Genomic DNA, 16,774 nt, shown 5'->3' with positions numbered 1-16,774 from the left:
GTCCCAGAACTGATCCTGGTCTTGTCCGCACAGAAAGCTACCTCCACTTCCCGGGACAGCCATGAGGATCCTTCTCCAGGCTGAACCAACTATTCTGCAGGGGATCTGCGTTTCAGTCCCCTTTCCAACCTGCTTGCTGCTCTTTAGCCTGGATCTATTTTAAAGGAGCCCAAAGTGACTCTTCCTCCTCTTCTCCCTTTGGGCTAATCCTGTCTGGATTAGTGATCGCTCATGACCCGAGAGGATAGATTGGCTTTCCCAAAGGTGTGGCAGGTGTAGCTTGAACCATTCCATTTTCAGTTGCTCTGGTATTACAGGAAGGCAGAGAACTGTTTGCCTGTGATTTTCCTGTCCACCACGTATCATAACCTGGTTAACAGGGAGATGAGCAACGTAAAGCCTTTGGATTCCAGGCAGAATCTCGGCTCTGTTACTTACAAGACTGTGAGGAGGTTGTGATATCCCTTTAAGTCTGAGATTCCTTATTTCTTAGAAGGCCACTGTCATGATATAGAAGATATGAAGTGTGCTTAACATAGTAAGTGCTCAATGCATGGTAACCTGTGCTCTTGTAGCCGTTATGATCATTATCCCAACTATTTGATGGTAAGGTGACAGAGGTCAGTTTTCTCCGTATGGCAGCTGGTGCTAAGGGCTTCTTCATTCAGAAGCACCCTAGATGCTGGAGGTGACTGCAGGTGGGTCTGAACAGTGACCGGAGCTTCACACAAGTCTGCTAGCTTCTTTCCCTTCCCCCAGCCCTTTTAAACCATGGCAGTCGCTGCCTGAAATGCCACTCGCTGCCTGAAATGCCACTGTTATTTGAGACCTCTGACCCCTGCTAATGTGCAAAGTCCCCTGGGAAAGAAAGCACTTGAAGCCGTTCTTAATCACTGGTATTTAAGTGTCAACAAATGAGTGAAAGAATAGATTTCAGGCAGGAAGGGGGCGGTCATGTGGTCTGAGGGCCAAGATTATCTATTTATAAGGCTGGTCTAGATTTGGTTTTGGTTGTGACTTGCACATCACAAATATACCTGGACTCCAACTTGGGGATGTCTGGAAGACACCCGCTGTGAGCCATGCAGTTCCCTAGGGGTACTGTGACCACTGCAAGTTGAACCCTGTTCCTTATGCAATTGGAACCATGGCCCTTGAAAACCAATACCATTCTGTCTTTTTGTTGCTGTTATCTTATTTGGCTGAATAACTCACAATGATCTAGTTCATCTGAAATGACTTGTTTGAAGAGCTGTTTGTGAGTCAGGAGTACTGGTCACCATTAAAAATGCACTGAACTTATGCTTAGCAATAAGAAAATAACAGTTTAGAGCTCTGGCTTCAGAAATGGCACAAAAATGGAATGGACAAATATGAAAAGTAGATAATGGATCCACAGTGATTTAATTCTTGGTGATATTTTCATTTTATGCAAATACCAAAAGAAAAAAAAAACCTGGTTATTTGAAAGAAAAACAGGAACCAAGAAAAATATTTAGTGTTTGATCAAGCAAAAATCCTTTCACACATCTGCCAAGAGAGTTAAAACAAATAGAGATGTTAAATAAAAGGCCCAGGTACCAAAGAGCAAAATTTAATGAAAGCCAGAACTGTTAAGTATGGATTCCTGTTGAGAAAAATGTCAGTCTCTTTCAGAGTTTTCCCATTGCTCTATTTTTAAGAAAAGTGTAGTAAAAATACATAATACAAGTTAACTTTTTTCTTACTTTTGTTTTCCCCATCACCCCTCCATCGATGAAAAACATCTTCTGCTGGAGTCGTGGACCCCCACGTAGCATAGACCCTCATTTCTAGCATCGGTGGTCTCTCCTATCAGATCATGTTACTGGTGAGCTCACTGGCTGAAGAGACATCTTACCAGGCCAAAGGCAAAAGGTCTTTGAAGCAAGTTGATGGTAGAGGGTTATTTCCAACTCCTCCGAAATGCAGACTCCCTAATGGTGGCTCATATCAGATTCCGCAGTGGTAGGTTAAGGGTTGGGAAAGATCTGGTGAGAGGTCAAGGGATGGGGAGGACACCAGCTGGCAGTGGCAAAAAGTGACATTCCATCTTGAGGGTCCTGCTTCACGTACCATGCCCACATTGACATGTGAGAGACTGAACAACAACACTTGAGTTGAAAGGGCAAAGAGTTTGATGGTTCTTTGCTATGGCTGATGAAACGAGGATGGAAGAGACATAGAGATGGTGGGTGTCCACAGAGAGAATCCACAGATGAAGCCAGTCATGCTGCCCCCACTTGTAGGTAGGCTCCAAAACCTTTAGTTTGTCAATTGCTAATGATAACCCGTAGCAGAGAGACTGGATAGAAGTAGGGAGTAAGGGAACAAGCCAGATTATGGTTATCAATGAGAGCTGATGACACATGGCACGCACTGAATCATGCACCTAGGAGAGTGGCTGCTGGAGAGCTGGAAGCCGATTGCACCAAGAATGAGAGTTGGGATCTCCAAGATAGCTATGTGCCTGGACCCACCTCCCAAGACCCCAACCAAAGTTGTAGTCAGCCTGGATTTCTCTCCATAAACCCTGTCACTTCTCCAATCTTGTTTTCATTCAGGTTGTAGTCACAAACATGGGCCTGTTGATTCTGGTCACTGGAATACAACGTCCTCATTCTGTCTTAGCCAGGGGGAAGGTTGGCCTCCTTGGGTGAGAAGTTGGGGTCAGGAATCTTAAGGTCCCCCAGTGTTATTATCAACTTATTCCATCTCCCTATCCTCCTTCAAATCATTCAGCCTTGGGCATTTTACTTTCTAAAGATGACAGAAGGTTATCTGGCTACCTGCTAAAACAACACTTTTATATGGACATAAAAACTCAAGTTTTCTAGGTCACCAAAACCCTAAGTTTCATACTTGGTCTCTCAGTCGTAGGACAGGGCACACCGTGGAAGGTTCTGTTGCTTGTGGGCTTTGATGAATCTTCCTCTTCCAAAGTTCTTCCATCAGCTTTCTTTTGCATTTAGCTTGTATAACATTTCCCCCCCCACATCAGACGCTCTGAAGAGAGAGTCTATTCTACAATGGGGTTCCTGCTCAGATGTCGAGCAAATGACAGGTGAGAATCAGGGGTGCTATCTCCCTGGATGCCAGCTCTTCTCAAGGCTCTACATGGTTCAGGAGGCCAGTTGCCCTTCAGCCACCAGAGTGCCTTTGGGGCTTGAGCGTAGCAGGAGGACACCGTCCTCATGGCTGAGCTTGACTCTGTGAAGAAGCACACTGTCCCACCTAAGGCCTATGAGATGGCTGTTACCCATTCAAAGAAGCTTTATCTGAGCCTCTGGCAATAACTTCACGAGTCCTCTTCTGACTGCACACCTGCCTTTACCTTCTCCGCCACCCTGGGTCTGAGTTGCTTCACACGTGTTCTCAGCTAAATCAGTGCCTAGGCAGTGCCCTGTGTGTGGGAGGCAACCCACTCCTGCAACAGCTTCGGTCTCCACCCACGGCTTGGGGCCGAGGTGTGGAGGGGAATCTGGAGAGCTCCCATGATGAATTCATTTGAAGATTGCTTTTTTCCTTTTGCTTGCTTGTCAGGTGGAACGAGTCTTGACTCTCCAATCTGAAAACTAAAAACTAAACTAAAGTGGGATGGGTCAGGAGTTGGGAGTAAGAAGGAAAAGGAAGGGGCCTAACAGAACCTGCAAACCATGGATATTAATAAGAAAAAATATATAGTGCACACACTAAGACGCATGAATAACCGAATTCAAAGAAAACAGGACAGCTTCCTCATTAGTGCTCCAGTGACTCCGTGTTCAGAGACACAGGCTCTACGTAACAGGGTTATTCTCCCCTTATTGCAGTACAGTGTTATGTGTCATCCTCACTTAGCAAACGGAAAAGGGTGAAAGAACATCAGAAAAGGAAAAGGGGCCGCAGAATGGTTTCTCAATTCTTCAGGAAAATCTGTTGAATCATCCTCCTCGTGGTCATGGTGGTTGGTGGCGGTGGCATTTCATTTTGTTGTTTTTGGCACTGAAGGGTTTGGGATGGAACTGGGGGAGCCTGGGCACACTCCCCAAGGGGTCTCCGTCTGCTCCAGTTACAATCCGGTGGCTCCCAAGGGCATCCCTGAACTGTGGCTCATGCAGGGGATCGATTGCATGGACTTGGGGAAGTCATGGCTGACCACCCGGCCGTTCTCTCCACTACCGCCACCGCTGGCTCCTGCCCCGCTGTTTCGGGGGAGTGTCGATGTCCGTATGGCTTCGTTGATGGATTGCTGTGGGATCAAACAGAAACCCTTTTCAGGAGGACCGGGGGTTCTTCCCCAGGTCCTTGGCAGTGATTGGCAAGGAGAATGAGTCAACACTGGACTTAAAATGTTGCCCCATTCTCTTCCCCATCCAACTTTTTTCCTAATGTGTAATGCTAGTCTTGACTTCCCATGAACCCACAAAACTGTTATGTGGCTCTGGACAAGTCTGATCCCCTCTCTGGACCTCACGTGCTCTTGGTTTAGTAAGGTGTGCTGGATTGGGTGATCTCTAAGATCCTTTCCTGTTCTTATATTCTGTGATTTCTAAAGGTACAACAGATCCATGGTAGTATTGATGATAATAAACATAGCAACATGACCAAGTAGAAGACTCTAGAAATGGGGTTTAGGAAACTTGGGTTTTAGCCCTGGTTCTGACATCAGCTAGTTGTGTGACCTTGTGCATGTTTCCTTATCTCTCTAGACCTTTTAAATCTCCATGTTTGTCAAAATGTAATTATCTGTGCACCTACTGATTTTATTAGCAAGAATGGTACTATACTGCATGAAAAATGAGTTGAAATGTTAACAGAAAATTGAGGGTGTATCATTGTTAGCTGAAAATTTAAAACTACCTCTGATTTACTTCTGGAAAAATGCTATCCTACCTCTAGCAGTATGTGTTAAGGGAATGTCGGACTTGTTTGAATAATACAGTCAGCATAATGTAATTGGAAAGAAGCATGTGCTAAAGAAAATGAGAATGAATTCCAAAGATCAATATCTGCACGTCATCTGCTTCCCATCAGCACATGTAACCTGTACTTCTAAACCGACACATCAGATCAGTGCTACTGATTTGTGAAAGCTTGTGACTTCTAGAATGTTGGAATTCTAGATGTGAAAAGAGCTCCAGTGATCACCCCAGGATCAGATGAGTTAGAGAGAATGCTCAAGACCACAACCTGTAATTAGATCCATATCCTATTCGACAAGAGGAAGTGTTCTGTTCCAAGATCCTTTGGAGAAAGAAACTTCATGACATGAAATTTAAACCCTCTTCCTATCACTTCCAACTTCCCGTTGAAAGATACCTGTAGAAATTTTGAGGTAGGGCTTAGTTTCTTGGTGGGAATCAACACAAAGGAGAATGAGTTGAGGGGTATATGAGTTGAGAGGTTTCTTTCTCTAAGATCAACCTACACATCCTTCAAGACTCAGTTTGTTCCTACCTCCTTGAAGTTGTCTTAGACTGCCCCAGCAAGTCCTGCCCCCCACCCCTGCCAGTACTTATGCATTAGAGATTTGCTTGCAATGATTCTGCTTCAGGTATGTAACTTTCGTCTTCTTTAAGAGAACTAACTGTCTGGAGAAGGACAAGGGCTGTGTCTTCTCAATCCTTAGCTACCTGCCAGCGTGTCTAGCATGTTGTTAGAGGCCCAGTAGATATCCTTGAATTTGTCTAAGAAAAGCCAAACACATAGGGCCATTCTCAGAAAGTTGATGGCTTCCTCTTTTGCACATTGGCATGATTCTAGTGATCAGAGAAATCAGTCAACCTACTGTGGCCTCATGGATGTAAACAGGGCAGTTTTGACCCAATTGTTACTCTTTCTGCTGTACTATGCTGGGAGGATCCTCTTATTACTGGCAGTTCTGACAGTGTTTTAAAATATTCTTTCTTTTAAAAAATCCATGATTCAGACAGATCTGCCCCATATGATGCTCCACCCACATGGGTTCTGTCTCCTCTTCAGACTCCTGGATGTGATTTATTTACATTCTGCCTGGTTGTCCTTCACGGAAGAGGAAGTGTGACCTGGATAGCATTCTTCTAAGTCAAGGTCACATAAACACCACTGTGATGCTCTATGGGGGAAATGTGAAAAGAAAACATGAGGAATGCATGGTTACTTATTCTCACTTTTAAAATGTTGAAAAGAAAATAACTTTTTATTTTTGTGTGTGGGCAGTGTGGAACCTTCTATGGATTAGCTTGGACTGTCTATCTTCTGATTTTTCTTTGCCACACCCCTTTAATTAAAAAAAAAGTTTAAAGTTCACACAGATCACCCTGGGCTTTGTTTCTCAAAAGGTCTCACGTATTTCCGTAATATTCCATGGAGGTTGGTGGTACTTGACAAATTCACCTTAAAGGAGAAGGCTGGTGTCATAATCTATTGGTGCCTATCAAAATCTGAGATGATTTAGCCAGGCATATAGCTAAAACCTTCCAAGTTCACGTCATTCAGAATTGGTTTTCAAGGAAGGTGAAGGGTTCTCAGAGGTAAATGACGCCATACTGCCATTGATGGTGGGGATTACCTGCTTACCGGCTTTCTTTCTAATCTCAGGAGAAGGGAGGAATAGAGTCAAAACTTTGGAGTGGGAAGCACTGCTAAAAATGACTATTTCACTAGTTCTCAAACCTGGCCACATGTTGGTATCATCTGGGGAGTTCTGGGGAAAAAAAACACTGATGCCTGAGACCTACCCCAGGGATGCTGACTTAATAGGTATGGTGTGTGGCCTGGACATCTGGAGTTTTAAAAACTCCCCAGGTGATTTTAATAAGCAAGCAAGGTGGAAACACACTGATGGGGTTGATTTCACTTTATAGAGAAACTGAGGACTTGTTACTGACTTGCTTCAAGTTAGTTATCTGTGACCTAGGGTCAAAGTGGATGACCTCCTGACTGTGGGTCCTCCTCCCCCCTGTAGCTAACCAGTCGTAAGCTGATGTCATTTCTCCCCTTGCCTCTAGGACCTGAGGTTCTCTCCTGTCCATCCTTGACATACCAGCCATTCTTTAAGTTCATCCTTATAAATTGTTTTTGAAACTGATGCTCAGGGAGAAAAGGGTGAGTTAAAAGTCCAACCTCAAAATCCCCCAAGTTGGTGCTTCAGAGACTCATTTCTCCAACGGTGATTACATCCTAACTTCTCAGTTACTTGCTTTTCTAAGAAAAGTCTGCCCAGCCTCTGCCTGTCATAGAACAGCCTAATAAAAGCTCAGCCCTGGGTGATGACCTCATCCTAGCATGCATGCTGAGAGCCAGCGGGACCACCTGCTGTGGAGGATGCCCCCCTCCTCCGCCTGACCACGTCACTCAGCTGCGTGTTAATTGCAGGGAAATGTGCAAAGCCTCAATGTGTGGTTTCTACACAACCCTTGTCAGCACAGCCACTACAATTATGAAAAGTCAGCGGCTCTCCTGGGGGTGGGAGCAGCTTGGGATTATTTCTTTGGGGGAGCAAGGTGGTGAATAATAAACACCCTGGTTGTCCTTAATATCAACTAAGGGCTCAGGTTCCTGTCTGTTTTCCTGGGCAGAGGGGAGGGACAGGGCGTCTGAGACTTTATTCAATTTGGAGTATGTCTTGGGTTTTATATTTTTGCTACTCTATGACAGTTTCAATTATACTGAAATGTTGTGGTCGCCTGAAGTCCCTTTCTGAGTCCCCAAGTCTCCCATGCTCTCCTTTTCCCTCAGTCTTCCTGTGCCCAGTCTCCCTGGCTTTCCACTCATTTCTGGGCAAGAGTTCTGGTCTTTGGGTCTGTGATACTTGTGCATCCTTTGGTAGCAATTGTCTTCCCCTGGTTAATTCTTTCCCTGTTTCAAGTCTGTTAAACATCAGTTTCTCAGGGAAGCCTCTCTGTCCTGCCCCAGACCCCATTCCCCGATCAGGACTTGAGAGCATGGACCTTTTTCTTCAAACACTCATTGAACATACACGTATTTGCGTGTTTCTGTCTTCCAATTAAATTCTCAGCTTCCTGAAATCAGAAGTTGTGCCTGGTTTGTTCCTGACTGTACCCCCAGTGCTGAGCAATGTCTAGCAGGCAGTGGCTCTCCATATGTCTCTGTGGAAGGACTGCCTGCAGGGTGCCTTCCCACCATCCCTGTGACACTTGTTCTGTGTCCTGCTCATGTGACATCGAAGGGGAAAGGGCCTCAATAATGCACAAGCAAAGGATGACATCCCACGGATGGCCTCAACAGCTAGATCAGGCAGACCTAAGGATAAGGGCTGCATCTTATTTGTCTCTGCACTGAGGGCGGGGCTTGACAGGAGATAGTAGGTGATAAAAATTATCTGTTGCCATGTGGTTGGGGAGGAGAGAGAAATTTACGAGAAGTAGCTTGGCTGGTACCAGGAGCCCAGGCTTTGCAGGGGCCATGCTGGAGGTCTAATTCCTGTCCCTCCAGCTCCGAGCGTATGTGACCTTGTTGGAAAAACTACTTAGCTTCTCTGAACCCCTATTTCTCCATCTGTTGAATTGCAAGAACAGGGTTAATGAAAATGTATATAAAGTGCTTTGAACATGGAAGTTACTGAAAAGATATCTTTCCTTTATTCCTTCCTTCCTTCTCTCTCCTTCCTTCCCTTCTTTCTCTTTTCCACCCCCTCTTCCTCTTTCTTCTCTTTTTCATGCAGCGTGGGGAAGGGCTCCTAATACACTCTTGAGAAGTAGGAGGCTGATCATGAACTAGGTTTAGGGGCTCCAAGGTCTTAAGAGTTGGCCACATACTGTGACTAAGGAAAGAAACAAGAGGGAAGATTCTTGCCAAAGGCCCCGGACACTGTCATTGTGGTCCACTGTGTGAGGCTGGAGGCTGCACTTCTGGAAAGAGTTTATCTGCCTTTGGAGAAGGCAAAGTACAGAATGATAAAGAGAACTGCAAACCTGGAAAGTCTGAGAGGCAAGCAGAATGTATTCACTTATCTCCTTTGGATAAGAGAGAAGTTGATGGAGCTTTGAAAATTAAGGGTTGGGTTAACTAAGAAGGACCGTAGAGGCATCTTTTCTGCAGGTGGAAGATTAATAATTCTATTAGGAGCCTCGGTGAGTTGGACAGAAGTTATGCCAACCGATGGAATTAACTATAGAAGATTGTGATGAAAGACCTTGCATTAATGATTCCAAGAGATCCTGATGTTGGCTCCTGAGAAATTCGATATTTTCTTTGGAAAGGGAAGGGTGAGAATGTCTCCCAGAAGTTATGACATGATTCAGTGGCCTCTTATGAAGATTCTTGTCTTTACCTGAATGTTGTGACTTCAGCAGTGAAGGTCAACATTGTACAGGTTTAAGAGGATCTTAGTCATTAGTCACCCTGGTACCACCACCTGGCACTGACTATGATTAGTGGGACATGGTCATCCCATAGTAAGGGCTGGAAGTCCAGCTTTCCTGCTTGGGGATGCCTGGTCTCATCAGATCTTGTGAGTACAAACAGATGGGAACAAAAGCACTTTAGACGGTGTTGTGTGTGCTTCCAGGCTGGGCGGTTTTGATGGTTGTGTTTGCTTAACCTAACAGCAGCTCCTTCCAATGTCTCACTTCATCCTCCAAGAGATTTTCTCTAGATACAATTCCACGTTAATTTTTACTAATACTTACCCTATGTATGTGGGATGTCCAAAGAGAAATCAGACACACCTTCTTACCTTAAGGAATTGACAGTCTCTGTAGCTTAAAAAAGCCTGGGACCTATAAGTAGGGGCTATAAAAGGGAAGTCTTAAGGAGGCTGTAGCTGGCCACTAATAATAATATATTATTATTATAAATTCTAGTTATTATTATTTATTGAGGGCTTACTATGGCCCAAGCATTTTGCAGAGCCCTTTATATCAATTTTTTTCATATAATCCACAGTAGTTTTATGAGTTCTGTACTACCACTAGCTCCATTTTATAGAAAAGGAGGACCAGAGAGCTATTGAAACTTGTTCAAGATGACACAGTTAACATGAGGAGCAGGCAAGATTTGTGGTCAGACATTCAGTCTCCAGAGCCTTGCTTTAGACCCTACACTGCAGTATGTTCTAGGGGAGCTCCTACGATGTGTACTGGGAAAATCCTGTGACACTGGTTTGGGTCATGGCCCATGGGGAAGGTTTTGGAGGGTTGTAAAAGTTGTGCTCACCCAGTTCTTCTCCTGTTCCCCTTGCTGCCTCTGGAGTAAACTTTCCTCACTTTGGAGGGTAAGATAAGAGAGTCTTTAGGCTTATGTTTTGGATGGAGTAGGCAAAGAAAGCTTTTTAGGTTCTAGGAGACTTTGTTGTGTCCAGCCAAGCTCCTTGGAGGTCTACACTGTGTTTAGGATCTGAGGCCCATGCTTTTGCTGTGCTTTGTCCTTTCTGAGAGGACCTGGATTTCAATGACCTGGTCAAGGGTAGGATGGAGGTGCTCCTAGGTTCCCTGGCTGAATACCATCACATTACCATCCCTTAATTATTCCTTGTTATTATATCTTGGGAAGTTGCCTTTTAAATGGGTCCTATGGGACAGAAGACAGGGAGAGGGATTGACCTGCATAAAGGCGCACGGGTGGAAAGCATGAGATTCTAGGAGAGCAAATCCTACCGATGAGTCCTCTTAGTCTAGTCAAGTCAAGGTAACAGCCTAGGGTTCATTGCTCAGAATGACTGTGCTTCTTTCCACTTCTGTTGGTTTGAATCCCACTTGTCCTTCCTCTTAATTTCTGGTTCTTCCTGGAAGCCTCCTCTATTTCCTCCCTCCCGTATATCCCTATAGGCCTTCCTCTCTATGTCACAGTTTGGCTCCCTGAGTAGTTTTTCTGTGTCACTCTTTGTTAAAAATGCTGACGGTTACAGACTGTGTCTTAGTGCTCTCTTCCTCCTCATGATGTCTTGCTCATGGTGTTGCTCACATGAAGAACACTTCCTTCCAAAAATATTTTCTTACTGAAACTAGATGATGACATGTGAGGGGCCTTCAAGGTCATTGAATCCAAACTCCCTTTGGATACTTGAATCTATAGCCTTGTCAGGAATTATTCAGCCTCTATGTGTATACCTCCAGTGATGAGCTGCTTGCTGCTTATTGGGATAATCCATCCCATTTTGGGGTAGGTAGCTCTGAAAGAAAAGTAGATCTCACTTACTGTGTTCATATCTCTTCTCCATAGCTTTTAGTCCTTAGTTCTTGTTGTATACTTTGGGACCCCACAGAACTAATATGTTTTCTTTCCCCCCTGAAAAATCTTCAGGTTTTTACAGACAGCTCTCATATCTTCCATAATTCTTCTCTTTTCCAGTTAGTTGTCTTCAGCTATATTTGCTGTAGTTTTGGGTCATCTAATTAATGTGCTTACCATTCTGGGGGCATGATCCTCTTTGCCAAAGTCCATCTTACCATATGGTGGCTAAGAAAAGACCTCCCTTACCGAGCATGGCGAGATCATCCACCTTGTAGAGGGAGGATACCAACCCGCCCCCACCCCCACCCCATCTTGGGAGCTACACTTCAGTTAACGTGACCTCAGGGAGAATCTACCTTTGTAGCAATCACTCTTGCCTCACACTACCTTGAATGCCCACTTAACCCCTAACTTTTCATCTCAGCCCCCCATCTCTGGCTGATGCATTTGTTTTCTCAGGCCTTATGTTTACCCTGACACGCGCCATCTTCTTTCTTCTCTCACCGCTGTGTCTTTCCCTGTCACCTTCCTCAAAACAGCTTCCTGTCATCCCATGCCTCGGGTTGACCTCAACCTCCTGCCACTCCCCACCCTTTCTAGTAAAAGGACTCCCAGAAAACTCAGCTGTATCACAGAACAGGTTAGGAAAAGGGCCTGGGAAGACGATGCCACCTTCATCCGCTTGGATTCGCTACGCGATTTGTAGCAGAACTCGATTAAGGCAACCAGCATGGCTAGTCCAAGTCCTCCGATCAGGATGTAGAACACGCCGGCCACATTGCTGAGGCTCAGAGCGCTTGTCTTGTCCTAGGAAGAGGAGGGGGTGGGGGGAGAGTCAAGTGAGCCAAGGGGCTAGAGACCATCCAAGAAACAGCATTTTAACACACATACACTCAACCCCATCACCCTCTTTAACATTCACAATAGTTGGAAAGGCTTTGTATTTATTGACAGTGTGTTAAACATTTCCCAGGGAAAAATGTATGCATGTGCGAGCATATGTGTGTATAACAATTTTTCGAGCATCCCTGATTACATTTAATGTATAGTTAGATTTCCCCTCCTCCCCAATGCACGTTTGAGGGTGGGAGATGACACAAGAAGTCAGGGAGCAGCTTCTGCCAAGATCTGCATGCTTGAGCTTACTCCATTCTTTCAGGAAACTGTGTCCCTTCCTTTTCAGCTCAGTTCCTGCCCCCCAACCCCATGGCTGCTCAGCAACGCATTGGCCTTGCTTATTGTTTATGCCTGTGAGTGTTTTTCTGCGAGTTGGTACTTAAAATGAACTTTCTCCTAGATGTGCATTTGAATTCAATTTAATAAGACAGTTATTTTATGTATAATAAAGATCAACAAATGTATACCTTTAACTTACTGTGCTGAGTCCCAATTGAGGGAAAAAGAAAACCGGGGGCTTGTAATAGAAAAAAGGCACTGAGATAGAAAAATGGCTCTATTAAATCCTAATAATTATGCTTAATTGGAGTCATTTTTCTCGTGGAGGTGCTTGCTGAAAAACCCTGTAGGCAGACTCAGGTAGCTGAATTTAGAAAGCTCTGTTGCCTGGGCTAAAAGATCTTGCACTGGTTCTGGATGAACAGGATCGTGGAACAGGGTACTTAATTCCTAGGGTCATGGGGACAAGTTGTCCATGTTCAGTAGGAGGTGGACAGAGCTCATTTCGTGGAGCCTGAGAAAGGTCATCGGTCAGTGAGACCACCCCTGAGTTCTGTCACCTCTAGTGGGGTTCAAAAGTGGGGGACTGGGGGACAGCATCTCCCCAGGTGGTGAGAACAACCAAACAAAACTGCTGGTCATGGGGGAAGGTAATGGCTTGGGGAGAGGGGGATCAGTCAAACTCTTGACACAGGCAAGGGAACATCTTTGAATCTTAGAAGCATACTCATCCCCAGATGTCACAGTGGCTCGAACACCTTTGTTTATATTGTTTGCTCAGGTACAAATTGCTCATCAAATTAAAATGAAATGCACGCCTCAGCTGGCACAGGCACACGGCATGGTTGGTAGGTTGGTTGGTGGCACTGGGTGGGATAAAGCTTTTATGTGTCTCCATGTGTTCTTTTTCAGGTGGGGTTGTAGGCGAGCCACGCAAAAGGTGAAATGTCATGTCCTAGGGACTCCTCTGACATCTGCCTATTGGAATCTGGGCGTGGGGAAAGGGGTCAGTAATTGACCAAGTCAGTGGCCTCTGCCTTAGTTCTACTCGGTGCATTGTACAGGATTCAGCAGGGCTGAGCTTGGGGACTGCAGCTGGCAAATAGCAGCATCCCTTCCCTCCCCAGAAGCAGCCTGGGCCAGCAGAGCTGTAGGATTATCTAAAGCATACCCCTCTGGTGGCTTCCTGTATTGCTAAAGCAGATGGTTCTTGAATATGGGTTACACTTGGCAAGGCATAGTCTGGCTTTGGAAGCAGTGGAAATGATTAGTCAAAGGGGTAGAATTTCTCCTCCTCTGGTATCACGGCCTGATAAAGGAAATGTGCAAAAATGAGTTTGGTGCTTGGTTCAAGAGTTGGCTGAACAAATAAATTCCCACTTGGCCTGATTTTTCAGAATGCTCAAAATATCTCCCTGTTTGTTGTTTGGGAGTTGTGTAATTCTGCTGGAAAGTAAGCCTTTAGAGTTCTTGGAGGACTTATGGTTTATAGAAGTTCCTATAAAACTCTTCTGTGTGGTGGGGAGGCATGTTAATATCTTATCAGCTCACACCTTAGAAAAGAGTGGTTGACAGTGAAGCTCAGAGAGAATGGATGGGGAGCAGGCCTGGGGGAAGGTGGTAGACAAGAAGGCCGGGAGGAAAGGATTGAGTCCCACTGACTTCACCAGCTGATCAGCCTTTCAGTAGCTGAAGTGCATCTTGCCTCCTGGTCACCAAAGTGGTTTCTGTTTCCTTCTTCATGGTCTTTTCAAGTTCACTTTGGTTGTGGATTGTCTTCAAGGATAAGGGAGTGGTGGGCATCTCTTTTTTTTGTTACTGTCTTCAAAAAACCTTAAGAGGCCATCTGCCTCCCTGAATGTAAAAGGTGGAATGTCCGTTTCTGATATATCTTGGAAGGAAGTATGGTCAGATCTTCATAGGGAAGTGGGAGTAGGAGGCATATTCTATGTATCTGCAGAAGGGGGAAGGTCCAATGACTGAGAATCTGATTATGTCTGGAGGTGGAGAGCATCCCTCACTTCTGAAGGAGGTCTCTCTGGTCCATGGGGATGGCAGTGTATGTTGGTGAGGGGACATATGCCACACAAAGAGGGCAGCCAGATGGTATGGGCACTGCCACCTCTTGCAGGACACAGTGCTACTGATTCTTCTTTATGTTCACACAATCCTGGGAAGACCTCTAGAATCAAGGGAGCACCTGGGCCCTATCACCACCAGTGTCAGAAAGCAAACTTAGATGAAGCCCTACTGTCTAAATTTGGCATAATTTGATAGGATGTAGAATGAAGGGCTGATCTTGGTGTCTTCTTAGCCCACGTAGTTGAGGAGTTTACATTTAGGCAAGGTTTCTAATTTCCCTTATGTGCGCCGTTGGCTTTTTTTTTTTAAACATCTTCATTGGAGTATAATTGCTTTACAATGTTGTGTTAGCTTCTGCTGTATAACAAAGTGAAGCAGCTATATGTATACATATATCCCCATATCCCCTCCCTCTTGTGTCTCCCTCACACCCTCCCGGAGGCCCAAGGCCATAGCCTTCCATTGAGCTGCCGTAAGGGCTCTCTTGGACTACCTCTGTTGGAATACGATGGGTATCCTGGGGCAGGAACAAAAATTCCTTTTATTTAAGGACCAGAGCTCTGATTCCTCTGTATCCATGTAAGAGGGGACTTTCTCACACATTTGTGTACAAACAGCCATGTTCATGTTTCATGAGGAAGCTACATGCTTCCCAGCTTTGACCAGGGAGGCGAAAGACAGAATCCTAGTCTCCTGCGCACCCTCTGGGAGACCCCATTCTCTTCCCCTCCCTTAGCAGCTGCACTCCCCAGAGCCAGGCAGCTTGTTGGTGGGTGTGAAAAACTCACAACTTATCTTCTGCCAGGAGTGGGGAGAGTGACAGTACTGAGAAGAATGACAGGTGAAAAGAAAAAAAAAATTCGCATCTTTCAGAATTGTTGGGCTTGTTGTTATGGTGACGAGGCCCCTCCCTTCATCTGTTCCCCTTAACCTATTGTCTTGTTTTGTCACCTTCCCCATGTGCAAGAGAGATTTTTTCTTTTTCATATTTTTCCTTGCTCTTCCCACATAATGGGGGACTGTCCCAGACTCCCTCTGAGTTTCTGAGCCAACATCCCTTCCAAGAATGCAGAGATGGCTTAAATCTTCATGGGCAGGGTTGAGCCAGGTCTGAGGCAGAGAGATGCTTTTTAATGGCATAAGTAGAAAGTTCTAAGGAGAAGCCAAGGTCTTTGGCCATAAGATCAGTCCCTCCTACAGAGACTGGTGCTGCCCATCACGTGAGGTCTACTAAATCTGGAGCAAGCTTCAGGTTTCTCCAAATGCTTCCGTTCCTTCTTTTCTTCCTGGTGTGAGAGTTTGAACCCCCAAGAAGTAAAGGCTGCAGCTTCTGTTCTCCTCTGCCTTCCACAGATTTTCTGATGTGTGTACAGCTGAAGTTTTAGGGGCTCCTGCAATCCATCCCATGCTGAATCTGTAACCTGACTTTGCCTTTCAGGGCCATGAGAATAGTCCAACCCTTCTTCTACCTATTAGCCTTTCTGCTCCAGTAGGCTTTCTCTTGTGCTTTTCCAAACCTTATAGTTTTGGCCTAAGTGCCATTTTCCTGAGTGGTTGGTTATTTCCTGGGAGTGGAGACTCAGTGGTTGGCCAAGCTCACTCACAAGCGAGGACCAAAGTGGAGGAGTTATGGGAAGGTGGATTTGATTGAATTAAAGGAAGACCTTTCAAATCAGTAGAGCCATCCAAAGGTGGAATGCCCTGCTATGGAGAGTTGTGAGTTCCTCAAACATGGATGCATTCAGGAAGTAGCTGACGAGTTCATCTAAGGGATTCAAGCACTGGACAGAGAGTTAGACCAAGTGACTTTTGACATTCGTCCCAAGCCCCAGAGATGCGAGGCAGCTAAGGAGTTCCTAGAGGGCCTGGGATCATGTCTTTTATAAGTTCTCCCTAGAGACTAACCTCTTTAGGGGATGCAAAAAAAGAACTCATGTTAATTGGCAGCTTCTGCTGTTCCATTTCCAATCTAGGCCAGTTCCCCAGCCTGCATAATTTCCCCAAGAGCAACACAGGATGAGAATTGGCCCATTGTGCTAATAATTGGCAAAGCAAATTCTGCGAAAGTGAGGGCCGTGGGGGCAGCTCTTCTCAGCAGCGTGTGCTCAGGGACCGGCTGCTGTACAGTGCACCGCAGAACCTCCTGACTCGAAACCAAACTGCAGCAGAGAACTCAAGGAGTCCGTGTGGGTTGTGGAAGGGAACCCAACTGCTGGCGGAGGCCCCTTCCAGAGGGGGAGGAATTTTCCAAAACAGAGGCACCAGTCTGAGGGTCAAGTGGGCGTCCGCATAGGGGGCCTTTCACTGTGAACTGCCTGCCTGGACTATGCATTGGAGAGCT

At 45.5% G+C, this 16,774-nt stretch overlaps 1 protein-coding gene across 4 annotated transcripts in view; it reads right to left on the bottom strand.

The window, feature by feature from the left end:
• Positions 1 to 1,484: 1,484 nt before the first annotated feature.
• GRIA1 (glutamate ionotropic receptor AMPA type subunit 1) overlaps positions 1,485 to 16,774 on the bottom strand; it is a 306,492-nt gene continuing 291,202 nt past the window's right edge. For all 4 annotated transcript variants that reach the window (XM_059917554.1, XM_059917549.1, XM_059917555.1 and 1 more), the window contains 2 exons: positions 11,848 to 11,982; positions 1,485 to 4,270 (listed from right to left, as the gene is read on the bottom strand). In XM_059917554.1, coding sequence (XP_059773537.1) covers positions 4,070 to 4,270; positions 11,848 to 11,982 — 336 coding nt within the window. In that variant the 3' untranslated portion in view covers positions 1,485 to 4,069. The remainder of the gene's footprint in view (positions 4,271 to 11,847; positions 11,983 to 16,774) is intronic.

Source organism: Balaenoptera ricei, chromosome 3 (assembly GCF_028023285.1).
Source record: "Balaenoptera ricei isolate mBalRic1 chromosome 3, mBalRic1.hap2, whole genome shotgun sequence".
Classification (NCBI taxonomy): Eukaryota; Metazoa; Chordata; class Mammalia; order Artiodactyla; family Balaenopteridae; genus Balaenoptera; species Balaenoptera ricei.
Note: the sequence above shows the minus strand (reverse complement) of the source record. Positions and strands in the feature narration are given on the sequence as shown.